This window comes from Vitis riparia, chromosome 9 (genome assembly GCF_004353265.1).
Source record: "Vitis riparia cultivar Riparia Gloire de Montpellier isolate 1030 chromosome 9, EGFV_Vit.rip_1.0, whole genome shotgun sequence".
Classification (NCBI taxonomy): Eukaryota; Viridiplantae; Streptophyta; class Magnoliopsida; order Vitales; family Vitaceae; genus Vitis; species Vitis riparia.
In genome coordinates, this window is record NC_048439.1 from 1,245,934 (window position 1) to 1,269,058 (window position 23,125).

The window sequence follows — 23,125 nt, forward strand, 5'->3', positions numbered from 1 at the left end:
AAAAGATCGAAAAGTTAGAGTACTAAGGTTGAATAACGATGATCATTTCACACGCATGAAATTAGATTTTTATATCAAAACCTTTGATGAATATTCAATGAAAAGAATAACCAACTTTCAAATGTCTCTCAATAGAACGTTTGAATGTCCACCTATAATTTCCCGTACCATAGTCATTTCTTACATAGTAACATATTCAACACATATGTACTTTTAATTAATTTAATTATTAAGTGCCTTAAAGTCCATTATAATTGGTAAAACCCTCGAATCACATCATAGGTTGAATTCAATGTGATAATAGAACAAAAATAGTAATCTAATTCAACATACCAACATATGGGATTAGCATCAAATAAATGAAACAAGTGAACACGACAATGAGATTATGTACAAGGCATATAGTAAGGAAATTATTTACACACATGTACAAGGTATATTTTTTCAGTATAGTATCGAAAATGTACCTTCGATTATCATAGCTCGAACCCTACATTTTTCATAAAGATGTAAGTAAAAATTTTAGAGTATGTTTGAGAATTATTTTTTAAACTCAACACATTTTGCAATTTTTTGTCTCTTAACAAAAAGGAAATTTTTAAGAACTTGTGTTTGAAAACAAATTTATTTTTTATAACATATTTTAATTACTTCCATTTAAATAAAAAAAACTATCTTAAAAAGTAATTATACAGATATAAAGAATGATAAAAAATAAAGCACTAAAATTAAAAAAATATTTCTAAAAATTACTTTAAACCACAAAAAAATCTATTGAAAAAAAAATTAAGTTGCTAAATAGAACTTTGTTTTCGAAAACATCAAATAGCTATTAAGACCATTTTCAAGAATTGTTTTGCAAAAACGTTGTCAAATAGTTCCCTATCTTTTAGGGTTGAATTCATAGATGTGTATTCTTTCGCACATGCCAGTCACGTGACTTGGAATTAATGACATTAGGGGGTGCATATGATTGCTCCCATACTTGGTTGCATGAGGGTCTAGGCAAGATATCCAAGATCATCTCCTTGATTAAGCCACATGGAGGGCCTGAAAATGCTGGTGCGCCATAATCTGGTAGGACCCACCTCACAGTGACTGGTCCCCCCAGTGGGCCATGACCCAACCGAGAGTTAAGTTTATTAAAATATTGGGCTGGGCCCATCTCCAGTTATTTTCTCCTCAAACCCTGGAACCATTTAATTTACCATTTTACCCTTATAATTACTAATTAAATTTATTTATTTATTTACTTTTAATCCTTACCTTCGAGTTAATCCTTGCTTAATTCAATGATAAAAGAAGTGGAAGTGAATAATTATTAGATCGAAATTTTATTTTTGAGAATTATGTATTAAAAATATTTTTATAAAAAATAAGTATAGTTGAGTTAATTTAAAATTTTAATTAAATAAAAAATTTACTTTTTGTGATTTGTCAAAAGTTTAAAATATTATATATATATATATAATAAAGGAATTTTTCATACTCAAATTCTTAAGATTTTTTATGAAAACTAAAACTCGTCCAAAACAATCAACACTGGATAAATTCAGGGTATTATCAATGATAGGATTCGATCTTGATACTATATACCACATAATAGAACCACAAATCATTATAGTAAACAAACTACTAGTATTACAACACTCCAATTTTTTTTTTTTTTACTGCAAATTATTTATTTTTTATTTCAAATTATATAAGAACTATTTAAAAGGAAAAAATTATTTAGGATTGCTTTAAAATTTAAAATATTACTTTTATTTTTAAAAATAAAAATAACAAATAAATTCATTTTTTAATCATTTTCCATCCTTTATTTGTGATTATAATTTAATGATAGACTTTAAAGTTAGAATTAAAAGAGATTAAGATTATGTTTGATAATTGTTTTATAAAATAGTTTTTTGCTTTCCAAAAAAAGGAAAATATAATATGTTAAAAAAAAAAAACTTAGTATGGGGACGCGAGTATAAATGCGAGTATGAAAATGGCATGAGTTTCACAAGTGGACCCCGCAAAGTGGCGCGGCGTTGGTAACCGAGAACTCCCATAAAAGGAGGGCCGTTGTCTTCTTTTGTAATTTCACCTTTTTTTTTTTTTTTTTTTTACTTTTAGTTTATTTCATTTTAGGTTTTTTGTTAGGTTTTTGGGTGTTTGGCAACAAGGTTTCACTAATCTGTCCCAACTTCCAACATTTCGACCCCTTCCCATATTTGGCCAAACACGGCAATCACTCGTCTTGTCCCCCCCAACTTTCTATATATGGATTTTGGATGATATTTTAATTTTTAAGTCAAGGTTGCTTAATTAATTAACTAATAAAGGGAAAATTACATTTTCATCATCGAAAATTATTAAAAATTAGATAAACATACCCTTAATTTTCCGATATTACATTAACATCCCAAATGGTGAGGATGAATATGATAAGTAATTAGCAAAAAAATTATTTTTTTATTTAATATTATTTGATAATTTATTATTGTTATTATTATTATTATTATCATTTACACTACTTTATGATTTTAGTTAGCATAATACGAGATTAATTAATATTAGTATATTAAATAATAAATTTAATAGAATGATATTAATTAATTGTATATTAAATTTTCATACGATATATTTGATTTTTTTATTCAGTTAAAAGTAACATGTTAATCTCATCTAATATAATTAAATAACTTGTTATCAATAAGTTTTGTTGAGTCATATTTATTGATATTAACGTGTTAATATTTGACTTTTTATATTAAGTCAAAAAACAAATACCACCTAAAACTATATGTAATTGGTTGGATATAATAAAATAAGATATATATATATATATATATATATATATATATATATAAGATATTATGAAATTTATGATCATATGATATCATCCGTCCCTGCATGGTTACTAAATACCATCATCTATCTTTATACAATTATTAAATGGATATAAGAGAAATGATCGATAAGTTATTCTATTGCATATCTTATTCTATTATTAATCAAATATTACAGATTAATAGCATATAATATCTTGTTGTTGACCAAATGCAGAATGTGATATTTTGTCCTAATCGAGAAGGTGAAAGTCAATCAAATGTAGAATGCGTTATTTTGTCCTAATTGAAAAGGTGAAAGCCAATCAAATGTCGAATGCGATATATTGGCTCATCGATTTTTAAAAGAGATAAAAGTTATTTTTATTTTTAACCTCAATACAAGTTTCTATATATGTTTATATAATTTTATTCAAATAGCTTATAACTTTAATATATATATATATATATATTATGGAGAAAAAAAAATTGTAGCTTATCATAGAATATCATTTTTTACTTATACAAAAAGTTATTTAATGTTTAATAAAACTTACAATATCAATGTTATCAAACTTCAACTTTAACTTTTAATTAAAAAAAATGTCGAAGTTATACTAAGTACTTTATCTCACCTCGCATGTTAACCACCAAATTTGCCTAAACTTCTACAAATAAAAAGTCACACATCTACCCAAATCAATACCTATTAGTGGGCCCTCCTAAAGTTTACCCGCATGACTCGAATCACTATGAAAGATGTAACACTTCTATCGAATAAATTCCTTGAAATGCTTTTTCAATCAAAACACAAACCCTAAAAGTCACTCGGATCAATCTTTTCCCTCTTCTTTACTTTCAAGTTCGACTTATGAACAAAGATGACCTATATAGCTAAGCAACAAATGCGAGGAAGAATATGATCATACATAAGAGAATGGAAAAAGCTCCATAATGGGAATGCTTTTCTTTTTGGTGACAACCCTCCAATGTGCCAAAGTGATCCTTTTATAATAAGGTATGCATGAGTATGATAATATAGGCATATAGGCATATAGGCATACTTGCCTTGGTTTCTAGGAGTATATAATATGCTTTGTTTTCCTTTTTTGTCTCCTTGTAAACTAAGAATGGGGTAGTGGGATGCATGTCATGTGGGTTGTTTGTGCTTACAAGTAACCTTTTTTTTTTTTTTTTTTTTTCCTTTTTTAAAGTTTTAAAATTTTTCTTTTTCCTTTTTCTTTTTGGCATATTTTTAAATGAGGGCTTTATGGGGTAATATATTCTTTGCACGGGAACTCATTGCAAATGGAAAGGTACTAGGGCAATAGGTCCTATTGTACTTTTATGAGGGTGCCTTTTGCTTTTGGGTAAACCAATAGTTGTTTGATACTTTGATCTAATAAGTCGCATGTTGTTTGGGGTTTACAAGTGGGCTCTTTTATATTTTTTAATTTAGTTGGTATTTTTTTAAGGGTTTGTTTACTAATCTCAATGTGGAGGGGAGAATGAAAGGAAAAAAAATTGATGAGAAAAGGTAAAACAAAAAATAAAATAAAATAATTATTTGTATATATTTTTAAAAATTAATTTCACTTATATTAATTATTTGATAAGAAGACTAAGTAATTTAAAAATGCATAATTTTTTTTAATTAATTTAAATTATTTTTTATTTTATTTGGTATTTTTCAGAACACTTAAATATAAGAAAATTATTTTTTTTAATATTATATTTATTTTTAGTAGTATTTTTTGATAACCAAACATAACTTAAATGATTGTGCTTTCATATAAATTATGGGGTACTTTTCAATTGAGAGATGATTTCTTTTATTTTTTATTTTTTTGTAAAGAATTGTGAGAAATAGGTGAAAATATAAAAAATAATTTAAGAATTTTTATTTTATATGCAAGTGTGATGAGCTAATAAAACTATTTTTCATATTTGATTTTTTTTAACATAATTTTGTTATTGAAAATAATTGATAAGTGTTTATAAATACTAATTATTATTATTATTTTTTAAAAAAAAAGTTATCAAATGAACCCTAATTTTCATTACACTTGTTCTTCCCCTTTAAGATTGTCATCAAGGTGACACGCCATGGGCAAAAAGATGTGAGACGTCCATCCCTTGGATCTCACTGAATATAAGCTTTTCACTGGTCAAATCAAAATATAAAATAATAATAAATAAAAATATAATGTAATGGCAAATAATTTTATTATTATTACTTTAAAAAAAATATGGGTTGGTTTAGTGACCCAGCCCAAAGGGCTAAACTCTTTAGGCAACTGTTGTCCTTTAATGGGCCTAGTATCAGACCCAGTATTTGGTGGGCCTGCAACTCAGTTAGCATTATGTTACAAGCTCTCTAAGGTTTCCTTTGAATGCATTTATATATATATATATATATAGAGAATTTTATTATTATTATTTTTTAAAAATAAGAGAAAATTTAGAAAGGCTTTTAAATGCACTCCCCCTATTCGACATGGGATATTACAATCACCCATCATGTAGACACACCTAACAAGGTCAAAGGGTTGTAAATTGACTTTAATATAATTTGTAACGGTTTACATCAAATCATATAAATATTGTTTGCTTTAAATCTAAAATGGTCATCGGGACTTTAAAACACGTCTATGGGTTCATGAAAAGTTTATACTTATATAGTGTTAAAAACTTTATTTTATATCTTATGTGAAATATCAAGTCACTAACGCTAATTTTTTTATAAATAAATTAAATTATGTCACTTAATATGATTTTTTAAATTATTCTTAAAGTTCAAAGTTAAAAAAGCAAAAACAAAAACAAAATTTGGAAACTTGAAAACTGTTTTCTATATTTAAATTATCAAATAAAATATTGTTCTAAAATATGATTAAGAATTGTTTTTAAAATCTACTTTCAAAAATTATTTTAAAAAAACCATTATCAAAATAGCTATGGAATAAGCCAAAAATACCATAAAATATTCATTTACATGTACCATAAGTTTTTGATGTCTCGAAGACATGGGCACAAATAAATGTTGTGTAGGCCAAAATTATGATACTCACATTTATAACTCATTAAATAATATACATTCAAATCATGAAATGGTGCAATAAATTCTTCATCATGGCACTAGTAGGAGGGAGACGGAGACATTAATTCATGTTGTTCCTACTCACCTAATATGAAAATCATATATATGTGTCGTATAAGAAACAATATTTGAAATTGCTCGGAAAGTGTTTATATTAATTACACATTCGATCTTTTTTCAATGCCGCGAATGATAACTTTTAATGATAATCAACAAATTTTAGTGCAAAGTGATAAAAATCATCTTAATTTTGATGGGTTGGTCTGACCTAACCCGATGTTTATGTGTGTTTTGACAAATATTTTTAATATTCAAGTTGAGTTTGAATTTAGTTTTTTTTTTTTTTCAAGTTGAAGTCAATTTGGATTTGATTTGACTTAAATTCAATGTTAACCGTTTTCACTTTCTAAAAAAGACAAGTTTTTTTTTTCTTTCTCATTTACTGTTTAAATATTGGTATAAATAAACAAAAGCAATATGTTCTTGAAGAAGAAGCCCGACGAATTTTTGAAAAATATTTCTTAGAAATGATTTGTTAAGAGATATTTTCAAAATCTTTTCAAAATTAATTTCCAAATGAATTTTCAAATCAAAATGAAGTTCCAAAACTTTATGAGGAAAGCCAAGATTTTTAAATTTCTATATTTTCATTTTTCAAGCAAAAGATTTTGAATCTTCCTCAAAACATTAGACAGATGATCAGTGAAAAGGCTCAAGCTACAGGGGAAGCAAAGGAAGATCATATCATGCAATTTCTTGTTGACTGTAGCACTTTTGGAATTATTATTCAAGGGATGAGTTTCGCTTGGATTTCTCATTATGACAACACTTACAATAATTGTCCAAAGATCAATCCCTTGTGTAAGGAAATTCTATTAGAAAGGCATGACTGTAAGTATGCTCTTACTTACAGTATTTGCGAAGCCAATATTAACCGAGACAGCTACAAATCAATAATCATTAAGTTCAATAATGAGTCAATAGAACTAACTCCTTATTTTCTCATGGATTATGGAGTTCTTTATCAACTAATTTTCTCCCATCCTGATCAAACCGATGGATTTTGAAGAAAATTAACAATCTGTGTTTTAAATGCCTTCATCATAGATTTTAAATCAGTTGAACTCATTATAGAAAGCAAACCTCCAGAATGGTTGAATGATGGATGAGTTTACCTTACTCAATACCTCATCCTTCTCAAAGTCAATCAAATAAAACATCAATTGTTTGGTACAGAAAGCCCTTGGCCTTGTACTAAATTCAGCCTCAAAAAACAAATCAGACATTGAAGGTCAATAATGATTTCAAGAAATCTTGATTCTGAGATTTATAGTTCTTCTAACTATAATCTCATTACTAAAGACCACATTCAAAAAATCATTTTTTTCAACTAATCTTCCAGAAGTCCCTCTTCTTTTCCAAACTCAATTTACTTATCTTGTTGATAAGTACAAAAATGAATATGTTCTTGAAGAAGAAGCCTGACAAACTTTTGAAAAATATCTCTTACAAATGCTCTGTTAAGAGATATCAAGAATCTTTTGTACATTTGTATTTATCCAATAAAAAAAAATTAAAAAAAAATGTAAAGTCTGAAAGTGTGAAAAGTTTGTAAAGTAAAAAAAAAAAATAATAATAATAATAATAAGTCAAAAGTCATGAATAGTAGTGAATAGTATAATTTGTCTAATTTTGTCTACTACTTTATTTTGCAAGCAACATAGAGAATGGGAAAGCAAAGAGAATTTTTTCTCTTCTCAAGTCTCTGACAAGGAAAAGAAGAAATATTCTCCCTCTGCAGACTTCATTGCTACAATTGTCTCTACACGTGATGGATTTCAAAATTTTCAAGATTGAAGATTCAAGATAGATTCAAGTCCGACTTCATCATATATAAATAGAGTCACATCCCTCTTCATCAGGTAGAGTGCAAAAGAGGTAAGAGAGCTTGGAGAAGTGAAAAAAGAGAGAAAATGAGATAGTGAGAAATTGAGAATTCAAAAAAATTTCTCTTGTAATTTTTTTCCTTCAGTCTGTTGTATTCATCAATCTGAGTTATCCCTTTGCTGTCAACCAGCTTGTATTTATCAACTCTCTGTAATCAAGGTATATTTTCAATAAACAAAATTTTTAGATTCAAATATCTGTGTTTTTATGTTTAAATTTCTGCAATAAATTAGATAGAATTAGACGTTAAATATTTCATTTTTTATGCTTGGAGATCATTAGACATAATTAATTATTGCGTGCATGAACTGTTGTATGTCTTGTAATTATTGCGTGCTTGATGAATACGAGCTGGTTGACAACAGAGGGATGACTCAGATTGATGAATACAATAGACTGAAGGAGGAAAATTACAAGAGATAAAGTTTTTAAACTCTCAATTTCTTACTATCTCAAGCTCTTTCTTTTTCACCTCTTCAAGCTCTGCCTGATGAAAAGGGATGTGACTCCATTTATAGATGATGAAGTCGGACTTGAATCTATCTTGAATCTTTAATCTTAAAAATTTTGAAATCCATCACGTGTAGAGACAACCGTAACATTGAAGTCTACATATGGAGAATATTTTTTATTTTCCTTGTTAGAGACTTGAGAAGAGAAAAAATTATCTTTGCTTTCCCAATCTTCACGTTGCTTGCAAAGTAAAGTAGTAGACAAAAGTAGTCAAATTCTACTACTATTCATGACTTTTGACATATTGATTTTTATTTTTTTATTTATTTTTTTTATTGGATAAACACAAGGGAACAAATTTACAAAGATACAGATGCACAAAAGATTATTGAAATCTTTTATTTGGATTGACCCATAGGTCCCCCGTAAATGATTAACTCAAGGTCTACGTATGAATCATCTGATAAAACTGCATCTTCAGTTTCTTCATTTCTTGATCTCCAAATTGTTTGAGGGTTTGAATGAGTTCTTGACAATATTGCTCTAAATTAGTAGCGGCTGCTAATGAAGCTTGACATTTGCTTTTCAAAGTTAGGAATTCTTCTTGAGTCGGCCCTTGAGAAGAACTAGTCGAATCTTTTGAATTTGATAATCCTGGCCTTGTTGAGATTAATTGCAAAATCTTCTGTTGACATACAAAATCATGATTGAATTTGTCCTACCGTTTGATGCTGAATTTTTTAGAAAGAGATAATGGAAAACGAGGAGGTTGTTGTTGCTTCTTGATAATTTTCCATGAGATAATCCAAATTTTGATATGAAATCTCTCATGAAATATTTTTATGATAAAAATCATCTTAATTTAGATGGGTTGGTCTAACCTAACGAGTGTTTTGACAAATATTTTTAATATTCAAGTTGACTTTGAATTTAGTTTTTTTTTTTTCAAGTTGAAGTCAATTTGGATTGGATTTGACTTAAAGTCAATGTTAACCGTTTTCACTTTCTAAAAAAGACGAAGTTTTTTTTTTTTTTCTTTCTCATTTACTATTTAAATATTGGTATAAATAAATGAAAAGGGGTTTTGAAAAAACTACTATGCATTGATTTTTGAATAATACACTCTAATAAACTTAACCAACTCAAATCTAATCATATCAACTCAAGTTTAATCCGATTAACTCGAACATAAAAAAATAAGGTTGAGTTAGAGATCGAGTTGAGTTGAGTTTTGATTGATTGTTTTTTAGAGCGTTTGAGAGTAATTTTAGAAAGCATTTATAATATTTTTAACACTTGAATGATAAAAAATTTTAAGTATTAAAAATATTAAAAACACTTCATAAAATCACTACCAAACAAACTTTTAATTCGATTTGAATTCGGATTAGCCATCAACCCATCCAAATTACAATCCTATAAGAAATTCATATAACAATTACGTAAATAAACAGAACACTTTTCAAATATATTACATAATATATACTATGATTATGATACGAGTTTTTTTATTAATTTTTTACAAAAAAAAATAATTGAAGGAATTATTTAACATAGTTTAAGGATAACATTATTTAAGAAAAAAGTTAATGAATTAAATTGAAAAATGTTAATTTTATTAATTAATTAAAAACACAAACATGATGAAAAGTGAAAGTATTTCATATAATGACTAAGTTTTTTTTTTTAATTAATTATTTATTTATTACATAATGCGCTGAATACGGTAGATCAATGCTGAAAGGAAATATAATTTAAAAAACAAAAATCCAACGTGGCGAAATCCGATTCGTGCGTAGCGAAGCGAAGTCAAACTTATAATCTCCTGCATCGCCATAATTCACTGCATTTTCCGACCGACCAGTCAGATTACATACGTTATCCGACATTCAACCCAATTAAATGATGCCACGTACTCAAATAATCTATACTCTCTCACCCAGTGTCCCACGGCCATTTCGTACCACCCATTCTCAATAAAGACCACCTAACCCCACTCTTTATCCACCCCAAATCAACGTCCACTCCACACTCTCACTCGCCGTAAAGCCTTCACCGGAGAAGGCCGGCGTCAAATAAAGTACCGGAAACAAACACTAGAGCTATGCTTTTGTCCCTGGAAAATGAAAAATATTCCTTCTTTAAGGCTATAGAACAGTATCTGCTTTAGAAATTGGACTTCGGCTTAAGAATCTTTTCGTTTTCTCGGGAAAATAAACGTATAGAGCCACTGACAGTTTCGAATCACGCAAGGCCTAACTCGCCATTAATGTTCTGGTGAAGCCGATATGGCGCTTCTTCGAAGAAGAAAAGCGTCGGAGGCTGAGAAAGCTCAGCATTCGGGCTCGAAATCGGACAAAGAAATCGAGAGAACAGACGAGGAAAATGATAAGAATATTAATAACAGGAAGAAGGCAAAGAAGGCAAAATTTGAGGGAAAGAAAAAGTGGTCCTGTCTTGATAGCTGTTGCTGGTTCATAGGGTGCATATGTACGGTTTGGTGGATTCTGCTCTTTCTGTACAATGCAATGCCGGCGTCGATCCCTCAGTACGTCACCGAAGCGATCACCGGGCCGTTGCCGGATCCTCCAGGCGTGAAATTGAGGAAGGAGGGATTGACGGCGAAACATCCGGTGGTGTTCGTGCCGGGGATTGTGACCGGAGGGCTTGAGCTGTGGGAGGGGCATCAGTGCGCAGAGGGATTGTTTCGGAAGCGGCTGTGGGGTGGCTCATTCGGTGAGGTGTATAAGAGGTATTGAACCACTGATCGAATTTTCTGTTGTGGCTTTGGTTTTTTTTTAGTGTCTGTTTGTTTGCTGAGAAAATAAATCAATGTGGAGGAAAATTGACCTTTTAGGCATATACCTAATCAGCCTTGCAGACTTAACTGGGTCAAATAAGTTGGATCGATTTGGTGTTAGGTACCACAAGGTGAGGGTGGTCAAATGAGAAACTGCTTAAATTTTGTTGTTTTGTGATCCACAGATTTCCAGTGAGGCAAACTGCGATTTAGAATGATAGTGAGGTTATTGTTTGGTTTTGTGGTTCAAATAATGATTTTGTGACTGTTATTGTGTTAATTGCGAGGGCAAGGATGATTTGATGCATTGGAAATTTAGTAATTGTGATGGAAGTGTGATCAATTTTTTAGTGTAGGACTGGTTCAATTTGTTATGTGTGCAATGGCTTCAGTATAGGTGGGCTTGTATTTTCTTCTTTTAGTTTGAATTTTTACTAGTGTATTAGTCAATGTGTTTGTTCTTTTCTTCCGGTAGCACTAAACTGCAGACACTAGTCAGAATTTGTAATGAGGTATAAGTCCACAATTTTGGCAAGCCTATGGAGAAGTTCATTACCTTGAAAACAGCTTCTACCCTTTTGAGTATGTACTACAAGATGCACCAAACCACAACAAAAACACAAAACTAGATCCTGTAAGTTAATTGTCAAGAGAAAGAGGTGTCCTGCTTACCACAAATCTTTAGTCAAGTAAATGCACATTGATGTTCGAGGATACACTACATCGATATATTTAAACTATTGAAAACAAACTCTCATGATTTTTCCACATTGATATGAACATAGTCCTTAATCGATGTGCTGTCACCAATGAACAAGCATTGCTTTTAGTCCTTGTACTTATCGCTTGAAATGAATGTCCGGGTACAACTTCCAACAGGTACTATAATGGGTTCTCATTGTACTGAACCCTTTCCTATTCCCAGTTTCTCTCATCTGTAGATTTTACTTATGGATGTTAGAAATGGATAATAAGGTGGTTATATCATTGGAACATCTCCTTCCTGCAATTATTTATGCTACTAGGTGCATAAGTTCCTTTCTGGTTCAATCTTTTGCAGACCTCTATGTTGGGTGGAGCATATGTCACTGAATAATGAAACTGGACTGGATCCTTCTGGCATAAGGGTCAGGCCTGTAAGTGGACTTGTGGCTGCAGATTATTTTGCTGCAGGCTATTTTGTCTGGGCTGTTTTAATTGCTAATCTGGCTCGGATTGGGTATGAGGAGAAAACCATGTACATGGCTGCATATGATTGGAGACTTGCATTTCAGAACACCGAGGTAGCACTGAGACTTCAATTTCTTATTTTATGGCATACTATGACTTGAATTTCTTTGAAAATGTTAATCTTCTTATAACTCTAATAAACGATTGCTTGCATTGGCTTTAATGTTTCTTCTAAATTACTGATCAGGCGCGAGACCAAGCATTAAGCCGGATAAAAAGTAATATAGAACTGATGGTTGCTACAAATGGTGGCAAAAAGGCTGTCATTATCCCACATTCAATGGGTGTTTTATACTTTTTACATTTTATGAAGTGGGTTGAGGCACCAGCTCCAATGGGTGGTGGGGGTGGATCAGATTGGTGTGCAAAGCATATAAAGGCTGTGATGAACATTGGTGGACCACTTTTAGGTGCTCCAAAAGCTGTCCCTGGGCTTTTGTCTGCTGAAGCGAAGGATATTGCAGCTGCCAGGTTTTCTTTTTCCAGCTTACCTTTACTATAATTGACTTCTAACTAGGCAGTTACACAGTGTCTTTTGATGGGTTCTTTTGGAGGTGTATTTAGATTTTTCAGAGCAATAACTCTTTTCAATGTGGAATCTCCTTTCATAAATGGTGTGAGTTACTTCTGAATTATGAGCTGCCATCCATTCAATAACTTGTATTTATTAAAGTCCAATCACAATGAAGTGAAACATCAAGAACTCCAGTTGGCAATTTATCACCAGTCCATGCAGTAAAAGCAGGAATGTAGACTATCACTAAAAGTTGTGTTTTATAAAAATAATTATTTCAATGAATCATGCATTTTCTTGCATCTGTTAACTTTTTGAGAAAATTCATTTGAAATGCAGGGCAATGGCACCAGGTTTTTTGGATAATGATTTATTTCGAGTCCAAACATTGCAACATGTGATGAGGATGACTCGCACATGGGATTCAACAATGTCAATGATACCAAAAGGTGGGGACACTATTTGGGGTGATCTTGACTGGTCACCTGAAGAAAGCTATGTTCCCAGAAAGAGAAAGCAAAGGGACAATGATTCTCAGACTGCAGAACAAACTGACACAGAAACATTGGATTCTCAAAAAAAGAGTATTAATTATGGAAGGATAATATCATTTGGGAAGGATGTGGCAGAGGCACCTTCATCTGAGATTGAGAGGATTGACTTTAAGGTAAGGTTTGTTGCTCCATTAGAAACATCACATCTGAAAAATGTATTTTTGTAAACCCCTTTCTTTGTTACTTATCTAATTTCTCATATTAAGTGATTTGAAAAATACCTGGAGTTCAAAATGTAATGATGGAAAAATTCTACACGAACAGCTGCTAATGAAATTAGCAAATAAGAAGAAGAAGACTTATATCAGCTGGACTGGATTAGGAAAGCAATGCATTGAGGTGGTGAACTGTTGATATTGTGTGGTATAGATCAAAATTCAAATAAACTTAAGAAAAATAGTGTGTATGAGAAGCTGGTAGAAAAAAGAAATTACGTACTTGTTCTTGCATCATATCCTGCCTTCACTTAGTTGAAGAAATTAGGAGGATTAAGACTTTTGATTCTTTAGTTGCTTTACATAAGTATTTCGTCGGTAGTAAACCATATTGGTGAACTTTTGATTGACAGAATTCCTTAAAATTTATTCATATGACAGCCTTCATGTGCAAGTTTTTCAGTAGAATGCTCGACCAACATTCAAAATGTGCATATTATTATGCAGTTGTGCTCCAAATATACCTTTTAAGTTTATGGATCAATCTTTTCTCACTCCATTTCATACTGATGTGTTAAACTGACATCTGGCATGCTTACTACCAGACATCCATATGGACTCCTTAAGAAAATAGTAAATGTCTGAATGGCTATTTGTAAATGTGCAGGGTGCTGTTAAGGGTAATAATGTTGCAAATATTACTTCTTGTGATGTATGGACGGAGTACCATGACATGGGAATTGAGGGTATTAAAGCTGTTGCAGAATACAAAGTTTACACTGCTGGATCTCTTTTGGATCTTCTTCATTTTGTTGCTCCAAAAATGATGGCTCGGGGTGATGCTCATTTTTCGTATGGAATTGCTGACAATTTGGATGACCCTAAATATGAACACTACAAATATTGGTCAAACCCTTTGGAGACAAAGTGAGAATTTCTTTAATTCATTATTTCAAGTTATTTTTACTAGTCTCAATTTGAAATTTCCTTCTCACCTCACATTGCAGTATATTGTTGATCAGGTGATTACTTGATTATTTAATACACTCTCTTATTCACTTGTCTTGCTAATTTTCATAATCAAGGTTATTTCTTTCTGTGAATATGGAAAATAGCTTTAATTCCTAAGTAGAACTTGATTGATGAGAAAAATACTGGTAAAGTATCTTAAAAAATTACTGTTATTGCTGCAGCATGAGAAGATTAATATTTTCTTAATAGCAATTTTTTATGGTACAACATTTCCACTGGAATCAATCTGAACCCTGGATATGCTCACTTTGTTCACCTCATAAAGTGGTAGTACTTCAATAATACAACTCCAACTTTGCAGACATAGCAATTGACACCTCATCCAAATTGCAGATAGCTTGATAAACTTTACTTTTCCTAATTTTTTTTTTTCTTATTCTAGTGCATATATTGTTGTAGCATTTGGCATTATGTTGTCCCAGCTATTTTCTTTAGTTTTAAGCCTCCTCTATGTCACTTTTTTGCTATGTTAGTTTAGACATTTGAGTGTGACACTCCAGGAACTTGGTGGCTGGTCAAAGTTCATTAAGTTCATGCTTTAAAACTGCTGCTTCATCCATTGTCTGGTTCTGCAGATTACCAAATGCTCCTGACATGGAGATCTATTCTATGTATGGAGTCGGCATCCCAACTGAAAGAGCATATGTGTACAAGTTATCTCCTTATTCCGAATGCTACATTCCATTTCAGATTGATACCTCAGCTGATGGTGGAAAAGAAGATAGCTGTCTTAAAGATGGGGTCTATTCCAATGATGGGGATGAGACTGTGCCAGTTCTGAGTGCGGGCTTCATGTGCGCTAAGGGTTGGCGTGGGAAAACCAGATTCAATCCTTCAGGAATTCAGACTTACATTAGGGAGTATGATCATGCTCCTCCAGCCACTCTTCTGGAGGGTCGTGGCACTCAGAGTGGTGCTCATGTTGATATAATGGGAAATTTTGCATTGATTGAGGATATTATCAGGGTGGCAGCTGGGGCCACAGGAGAAGACTTGGGAGGTGACCAAGTTTATTCTGACATCTTCAAGTGGTCTGACAAGATCAACTTGCCATTATAATGTCAGATGGTATATGCTTTAAACTTTTAACTATTTGCCCATCTTTTCAAAATCTAGACTAGTGCCTTACCATACATTGTCTTTTAAATGTCGGTTTTTGAATTCTCATATCAGAACCTGTTAAGTTTTTCTTATTGAAGCCAGTATCTATCTATATTTGCGTTGCTTGTATTGCAATCCCATCTTCCCTTTGTCACTTTTTTTCCACCAAAAAACTGGCTGATGGTTTCATGCTTGTGTTGCAGATAATTGCACTTCTGGATGTCTATATCTATTTTCTAGCATTTGTAAACTAATTGACATCAGAGACCATGAAACTGGTTGCCAGCCAGGTAAACTACTTAGTCTCCCTCTTCTTCTTCTTGTTACCATTCTTATTATATTTTTTTTCTATTTACTCCCGTAGATTATTCAAAGTTTGTGAGATAGAACTTGTATTATTATGATTTTTGGAAGAACTTGTATCATTATGGTTTTTGGATGGTAAGCCAGCTTAGAGCCGCTCCAGACATGTAGATATGGTTTTTCTGGTTGTTGAAAGAACCATTACTGAGCTATATTTTGTTTAATCGTTAATGGATTACTATGAACAAAAGGGTACCTATTCTTGGTGATCTTGCATTTACCATCTCCATTGTAATGTCATTATGCTTCTCTATTTATACATGTGGATGACAGGAAAAACAAAAAACAAGAAGCTTTCCATTCCCCATAAGCTATATCTACCTTCTTCCTCTCCCTTCCCATGTAGATATTGTTGATTAGGGGCCCAATAGACCCCTATGGCTTTAAAACACATCTACCAATTAGGAGGAGACCCACTACATATATAGTTTTAAAGACTTTTTCCCTTAACCAATGTGAGATGTTACAATTGTCCTTCTATGTAGACACAACTTCCTCATTGTGTTCCATGGAATTGTTGGGCCACACGAACAAATATCCCTTGTTGGGTTGGATAGATAAAGTAAGGGATTGGTTTTGATACCATTCTATAATGACTTACTCCATCCTGTGTAGATATTGTCCACTTTGAGCCCAACAAACCCTTGCAACTTTAAAATGGATTAACTAGCTAGGAGAAGCCCACTGTATATATATATATATATGGTGTTTTGATATATCATAATCACCCCTCTTTAACACAATGACATCCTCGTTATATCCTATAGGATTATGAGGTCATACACATCCCTTATGGAGCCACTCAACATGTAAATATCGTCCTCCTTGAACCCAACGAAAAATGTGTCTACCTAGTTAAGATAATTCCACTACTTATATAGTGGTATGAATTTCTTCCCACATAACGTCATAATCATCCCCATGCAAGCACAACGTTCTTGTTGTATCCCATAGGATTGCAAGGCCTACTACATATATGGTAATTTATAAAAAATATAAGATAAACTCATACTTTTTATATAAAAGTTATTTTATTTTACATGTAGAATTGTAAAAGTTCATTGGTACCTAGAAACCAACTGTATGTTGAATGATTCCTTAATTTGAAGGATCCTTGGTAGAGTGGAGCATCTCATAGCTTGGGTTGAAGCTTAAGACTGAAGACGTAAACAAGATTGTCCTAAGCCACATTAAAATCATTGTTTATACTCTCAGACCCCAACTCTTTAATATTTTCTTGCTATTATTATTAGTTATTGTTTTGTATTTTTATTGCATATTATCTTGCTATTTGGTAAAAAAAATTTAAAGGTGACCATCACTTAACTCACTCTTCATATTGGGTGATTGACATAGTTTATTATAGCGGACTTTACAATTTAGACTTAGAAAAGAGGTTAGCATAGAACATAAGGAAATACCATTTCTAATAAAAACTTTCTTTTGACTTATTTTAGAAGTTATGTCATGTATAATAAAATTTTTAAAATTATAATTTTGGATTAGGTTATAAATAAGTTGTTTCATGTTACTTAATTTTTTACATTGCTTACACTTTTCTTTTAAATTACGGCTATCAATTTAGCCTTAGCTATTTGTGGAAGCCAGAAACAAAAAACTATCTTGAACATGACTTATATATATATATATATATATATAAACATCTCATAATAAAAAATAAAAAATAAAAACTAGATGGTGTTTATATATGCTTCTTATTTTTTATTTTTAAAAATAGAAACTCCTCTATGAAATATAAGAACTCTTATATAAAAAGAAAAAAATTACCTTGTGTTGTTATTTTTTTTCAAAAAAATTGTGGAAATGAAGACTTTTTACTTCTTAAATTTCAAAATTTTAAAAATGTGTTCTTAAGCACATAAGGTGTGTGCTTACTTTTTTTAATAAGAATTCTTAAATTTTGTGTCAATTTTTTATTTTTTAAAATAAAAAAATATGAAATATATCTTAACATACACTAAACAAATCTATTAATTATTAAAAATTAGAAGAAATTTTTTTTAAGTTGTAATTCAAAAACAAATAATATTTTTTTTTACATATATATATTTAAAATCTTAAGCTACTTACACCCATGATAATGTCAACTCGTACATAATTGAACTCAACCTATTTATTAAATAGGTTATATGAAGTCGATTGAACATAATTATTAAATACGTGGTGGTTGAGTTGAATAAAATTTTGGATATTTCTTATTTCACTGTGATATAAATATGATACAATGAAACATCGTCGCATTAAAAATATGTTTCTATTTTGAAATGTCTATAAAAAAAAATCAATAAATCATTGAAAAAAGATGAACCATTTGTGCTATTGGATTTCATTTGACTTGAAGTTGTTTTTATTTGAATTTTATAACACTTGAACAAACTCAATAATTAATTGAGATTATTATTAAATAATTAGGAAAAAAAAAAGAAGAAGCTTACTAATAGGTACATTTAATACCGTATACTATATGTGAAGACTAGTTAACCCAACCTAGGTGTACACCTAAGAGGGAAGCGGATGAATTAGGGGTTAGTCTAATTTTAAAATTTTTTAGCAAATTATACATTTAATAGCAATTAGTAATACAATAACAAGTAAATGGATAAGAGGGAAAAAAAGATGCAAATACAATTTTATAATAGTTTGGAAGGAGATCTTAAAGGAAAAGTGCTGGTGCTGGAATAACATGAAGTTCAAGGTGGGGAGGAGGAATAAGATCAGGTTCTGGACTGATCATTGGTGCGGCACTGAAGCGCTGTCCAATGCATTCCCCCTGATTTTTGCCCTGGCTGTGTGTAGTAATGATCTGGTGCACGATGTGTGGGACCCAAGGCTGGGCCATGGAGGGTGGAATATCAGGCTGATTAGAGACTCTAATGACTGGGAGCTGGTGCTAATTGAATACTTGCTCCTATTGCTAAGGGACATCAGAATTAGTCCAAAGGAGGACTGTGTGCTATGGAATGGAGGGGGTTCTGCCAGTTTTAGGATTCGGGAAGCCTACAATTTGCTGGCAGCCCCTAATTCTTGTGTTTTTCCCGGTAAAAATGTTTGGGTGGATAAGGTCCCAACCAAGGTGGCTTTCTTCGCATGGGAGGCTACTTGGGGAAAAATTCTTATGTTGGATAGGCTGCAAATGCGTGGTTGGCAGCTTCCAAATTGTTATTTTTTGTGTGGTTGTGAAGAGGAAAATGTAAATCACATTCTTTTACACTGTACAGTGGCTAGGACCCTTTGGGATATCGTCTTTGCCTTATTTGGGATCCAGTGGGTGTTTCCAAAGAAGGTTAAAGAGGCGTTGTTCTGTTGGCGGGGTCCTTTTGTGGGCAAAAAGAGGAGGAAGATCTGGAAGACCATTCCGTTATGTTTATTTTGGACGGTGTGGAAAGAAAGAAATAGGTTAGACTTTAGAGGGGGTATCTTGGCTATTCAGACTCTCAAGAAGTTTTTTGTAAGTAGTTTGTGGAGTTGGGCTAAGTTGTATAGGGGAGAGGAGTCCTCTTCGCTTATAGGCTTCTTGGAGTGGGTTGCGACCCCTTAAGGGCTGGTGAGGTGTTTTTTTGTTTTTGGTTCTTCGGCCGTGTGGCTACTTTGTATATTTCCTGTATGCGGTGCGGCCTTTTGGCCTTCTCTAATATATTTTCTGCTGTTGCTTATCAAAAAAAAAAAAAAAAAAGTTTGGCAATTACTAACGTCTACTTATGCTTCTTTTCAAGTTTAATGTTAACTAATTTGAGGCATTTTTGAATGAAAACCTTCAAATCCTTGTACACTTTGATTTTATGTTTCGACTAACTTTTATAATACTTCAAGAAAAATTATTATCTTTATGGGGTTATTGATTTATCGAGATTTTTTTTTTTATTAATTTAGCAAAAGTATTATGTTTTTATTGTATTACATACATTTATGACATAAAAAAAATGTGATAAAAAGTTAATATATAAAAACTTAAAAAACTGTAAAAAAAAAAAAAAAAAAGAGATGATTATTATCCATAAAAGATAAAAAAAAAAAGTTTTAAAAAGAATAAATGTAATATCAAAACTTAATAGTTTAGAAGACAAAAACATTTAAAGGATACAATAGTTTCGAGAAATAATTGAATCGAGAAAACTAGAAATTATAAAAAAAAATGCTTAATATTATATTATGAATTTTTGTTCGCCATTTCTTATGTACTTCTCCGATTATTAATCTATGTTTCCTTAAACTCGTAAGAATTTCAAAATAAATTATTATCTTATATATTTAACAACATTATTAATTTAGTATACTGTCCCTATTATTAATTTATCGAATATTTATTTAGGTGAACTGTGCACTCAAATAAAGTAATAGAAGCTCTTTAACGTGGGGTATTAATGATTTTTAAGAGTAAGTAATCTAAAAAATGAACTCCATGAGCTTAAGTAGACATTTGAAGTTAAAACTAGTTGTTAGACACCATTAAATTCAACTAGTAGATCAGATGATCGGTAACTACCCTTTAAGAGTTTACAAGTGACTGTTAGAGAGTCAAACTTTTCAGTTATGTTTGATTCCCGAAAAATGCTAATGAAATAAAAAAAAATATAAAAGAAAATGATTTTTTTATGTTTGGTTGTCATATGAAAAATATATAAAAAAAATCAAATATAATTAAAACTAATTAAAAACTTATGTATTTTTAAATTATTTAGTTTTTATATTGATAAGTTAAAATAAATAAAATAAACTTGAAATAACAAAAAAACAATTTATTAACTTTTAATCTATTTTTTATTTTCCTTAACTTTTTCTTTCTTTTTACCTTTCCTTTATAATTTTTTTTCTTGCATTTTTCTTCGAATTTTTTGGAACCAAACTCACATTCCATTTGTGATTTTCCATGCTTTTTCACGTATTAAAAAAAAATAGGACATTTGTTGTCCTATTATACATTAACTACGGAACTCATTAGAATCAACCCTAGATCAAAATCAAATCAATCTTGTCCATATGTCTTACCATACACCCTCCCACATAGAAGAATTTTTATTTATTTTTAATGGTTTTTTTCTCTTTATCAATAGAATAACTTTTTAGTTTTGTCGGGTTGTTGGCTTCTACAAAGCCAAAAGCTTTTTATCAAATTTAATAAAAGCTTTTTGTAATCATTTGGCTAATTTTATTAAAAGACTTTTTAATTAAGAATATTAATATTCACTTTTGAAAAATGAAAAGTTATTTTTTAAGTTTAATATGCTTTAATTAAATTTATTAAACGAGTGTATGAATTAAATAATAGCTTATTGTGGAAGTCTAAAAATTGTACTTCCTATTAAAGCTTTTATTTGATCCATATATGAAGTCATATAATGTTTACAGTTCTTATTATTGTTTTTTGAAAATTAGGAGTATGTTTGATCATGTGATTTAAATATAGTTTTTAAAAATTTATAACAGTGTTTCATATTTGAAAATACTTTTTAAAAATAAAGTGAAATAAATAACAATTTTTATAAAATAAGCAATAATTGTTTTTATCGTTTTTAAAAAAGAAAATATAACCTTATTTCGCCATATTTTTTAAAACTTGTTTTTAAAAACTGTTTTTAAATTTAAAAATAAAAAACATGTTTCAAAAAACATGGTCAAATAAGTCCTGATATTTTAATTTCAATTACAATTTTTAGCTAAAGAAAAAAACAAAAGTCACCTCAAATGGTTCGAAAAATATGTTTTTTCATAATATCTTCAACATCAATTTTATTTTATTTTATTTTTGTCTCAATAAATAATAATTCCGAATGAAGTTAGTCACATGTTATGGAAGTGCTTCCACGAGAAGTCGTGTTATCACTTTCTTTAAAAAGTCGAAAACATTTTTTTTTGTTGGAAGTGTTTGTACGAACTTATCCAAAGAAAAAATAACTTATCCAAATATGGGTTTTGGATTACGGCTATTATTTCTTCAACCACATGATTATTTAGAGAAATATTTCAAATAGCATATGATTTGTCGCTCTAATGTGACAACCACATGTTATGGAAGTACATGGGGTCGCTTTTTTACAATACTTATATTCAATTAATCTAATGCGACCATCTAGGCTATATTCATTTTTTTTTTTCCCTAAAATTAATCAATTTTAAGTTCATTTGATATTGTTATTTTTTATCATATATATATATATATATATATATATATATATATATATATATATATATATATATATTAAATTTAAAGGTTTGTTTAGTAACTGTTTTTGAAAACAATTTTGAAAAATAATTTTTAAAAATTGTTTTATGATTTTTATAAAACAAAAAACCTAAAATATTTTTAGAATAATTTTTATATATAGTGTTTTATTTTTAACTATTCTACATGTTTGTATAATTATTTCTTAAAATAATCCTTGAAAAACAAGTGAAAAAAAACTAAAATATATTTTCGTAGTTTTTTTTATTGTCAAACGTGTTTTCTATGTTTTTTTATTATGGAAGATAAAAAAATGTTTTCAAAATAGTTTTCAAACAGATCCTAACCTTGTCATTATTTGATAACCCTTTTAGTCTATTATTTTTGTCTCATTGTAATAACTATAAATTTGTTAATTTTAAACTATAAAAATTTAAGATATTTTACCATTTAACTAATTAATTAAAAGACATTTAATCTTTTTATAAGCATCTTATGTTTAAAAAACTATAATTAAGTTCCTTATAATTTTAAGAATAAGGTTAGAAGTTATAACTCAAAAACAATGAAAATAGTATTTAAGTATCTATTTCGGAGCTATTTTTCAGAACAATTTTTTATTCTATATAACAAAAAACATAAGAGATACGCTTGACAACCAAAATTGTTTTCTATTTTTTGTTATTAAAAATAAAAATATGTGGTTTTTTTAGATAATATCTTTTAATTGTTTTCACTCGTTTTCTAAAAACTGTTTTAAGATATAATTATACAAACGTATAGAATGATTAAAAGTAAAACGCTAGATATAAAAATTATTTTCAAAACATATTTAAAAATATTAAAAACAAGATAAATACACTCTAAATTTTCAAACAG

At 30.0% G+C, this 23,125-nt stretch overlaps 1 protein-coding gene across 1 annotated transcript; it reads left to right on the forward strand.

Annotated features, from left to right (window-relative positions):
• Positions 1 to 10,319: 10,319 nt before the first annotated feature.
• On the forward strand, positions 10,320 to 16,288 carry LOC117922549 (phospholipid:diacylglycerol acyltransferase 1-like). The gene is made up of 7 exons (XM_034840696.1): positions 10,320 to 11,068; positions 12,177 to 12,399; positions 12,534 to 12,817; positions 13,200 to 13,527; positions 14,237 to 14,496; positions 15,177 to 15,669; positions 15,906 to 16,288. Exons 1-6 carry the CDS (start codon positions 10,605 to 10,607, stop codon positions 15,658 to 15,660), a joined length of 2,043 nt encoding a protein of 680 aa, XP_034696587.1. The 5' UTR covers positions 10,320 to 10,604; the 3' UTR covers positions 15,661 to 15,669; positions 15,906 to 16,288.
• The last annotated feature ends 6,837 nt before the right edge of the window (positions 16,289 to 23,125 follow it).

Coding starts and splice junctions, on each gene's coding strand:
- LOC117922549 (XM_034840696.1), top strand. CDS start 10,605: ATGGCGCTTCTTCGAAGAAGAAAAGCGTCGGAGGCTGAGAAAGCTCAG. Junction 11,069..12,176: donor TTCGGTGAGGTGTATAAGAG/GTATTGAACCAC, acceptor AATCTTTTGCAG/ACCTCTATGTTGGGTGGAGC. Junction 13,528..14,236: donor TTGAGAGGATTGACTTTAAG/GTAAGGTTTGTT, acceptor GTAAATGTGCAG/GGTGCTGTTAAGGGTAATAA.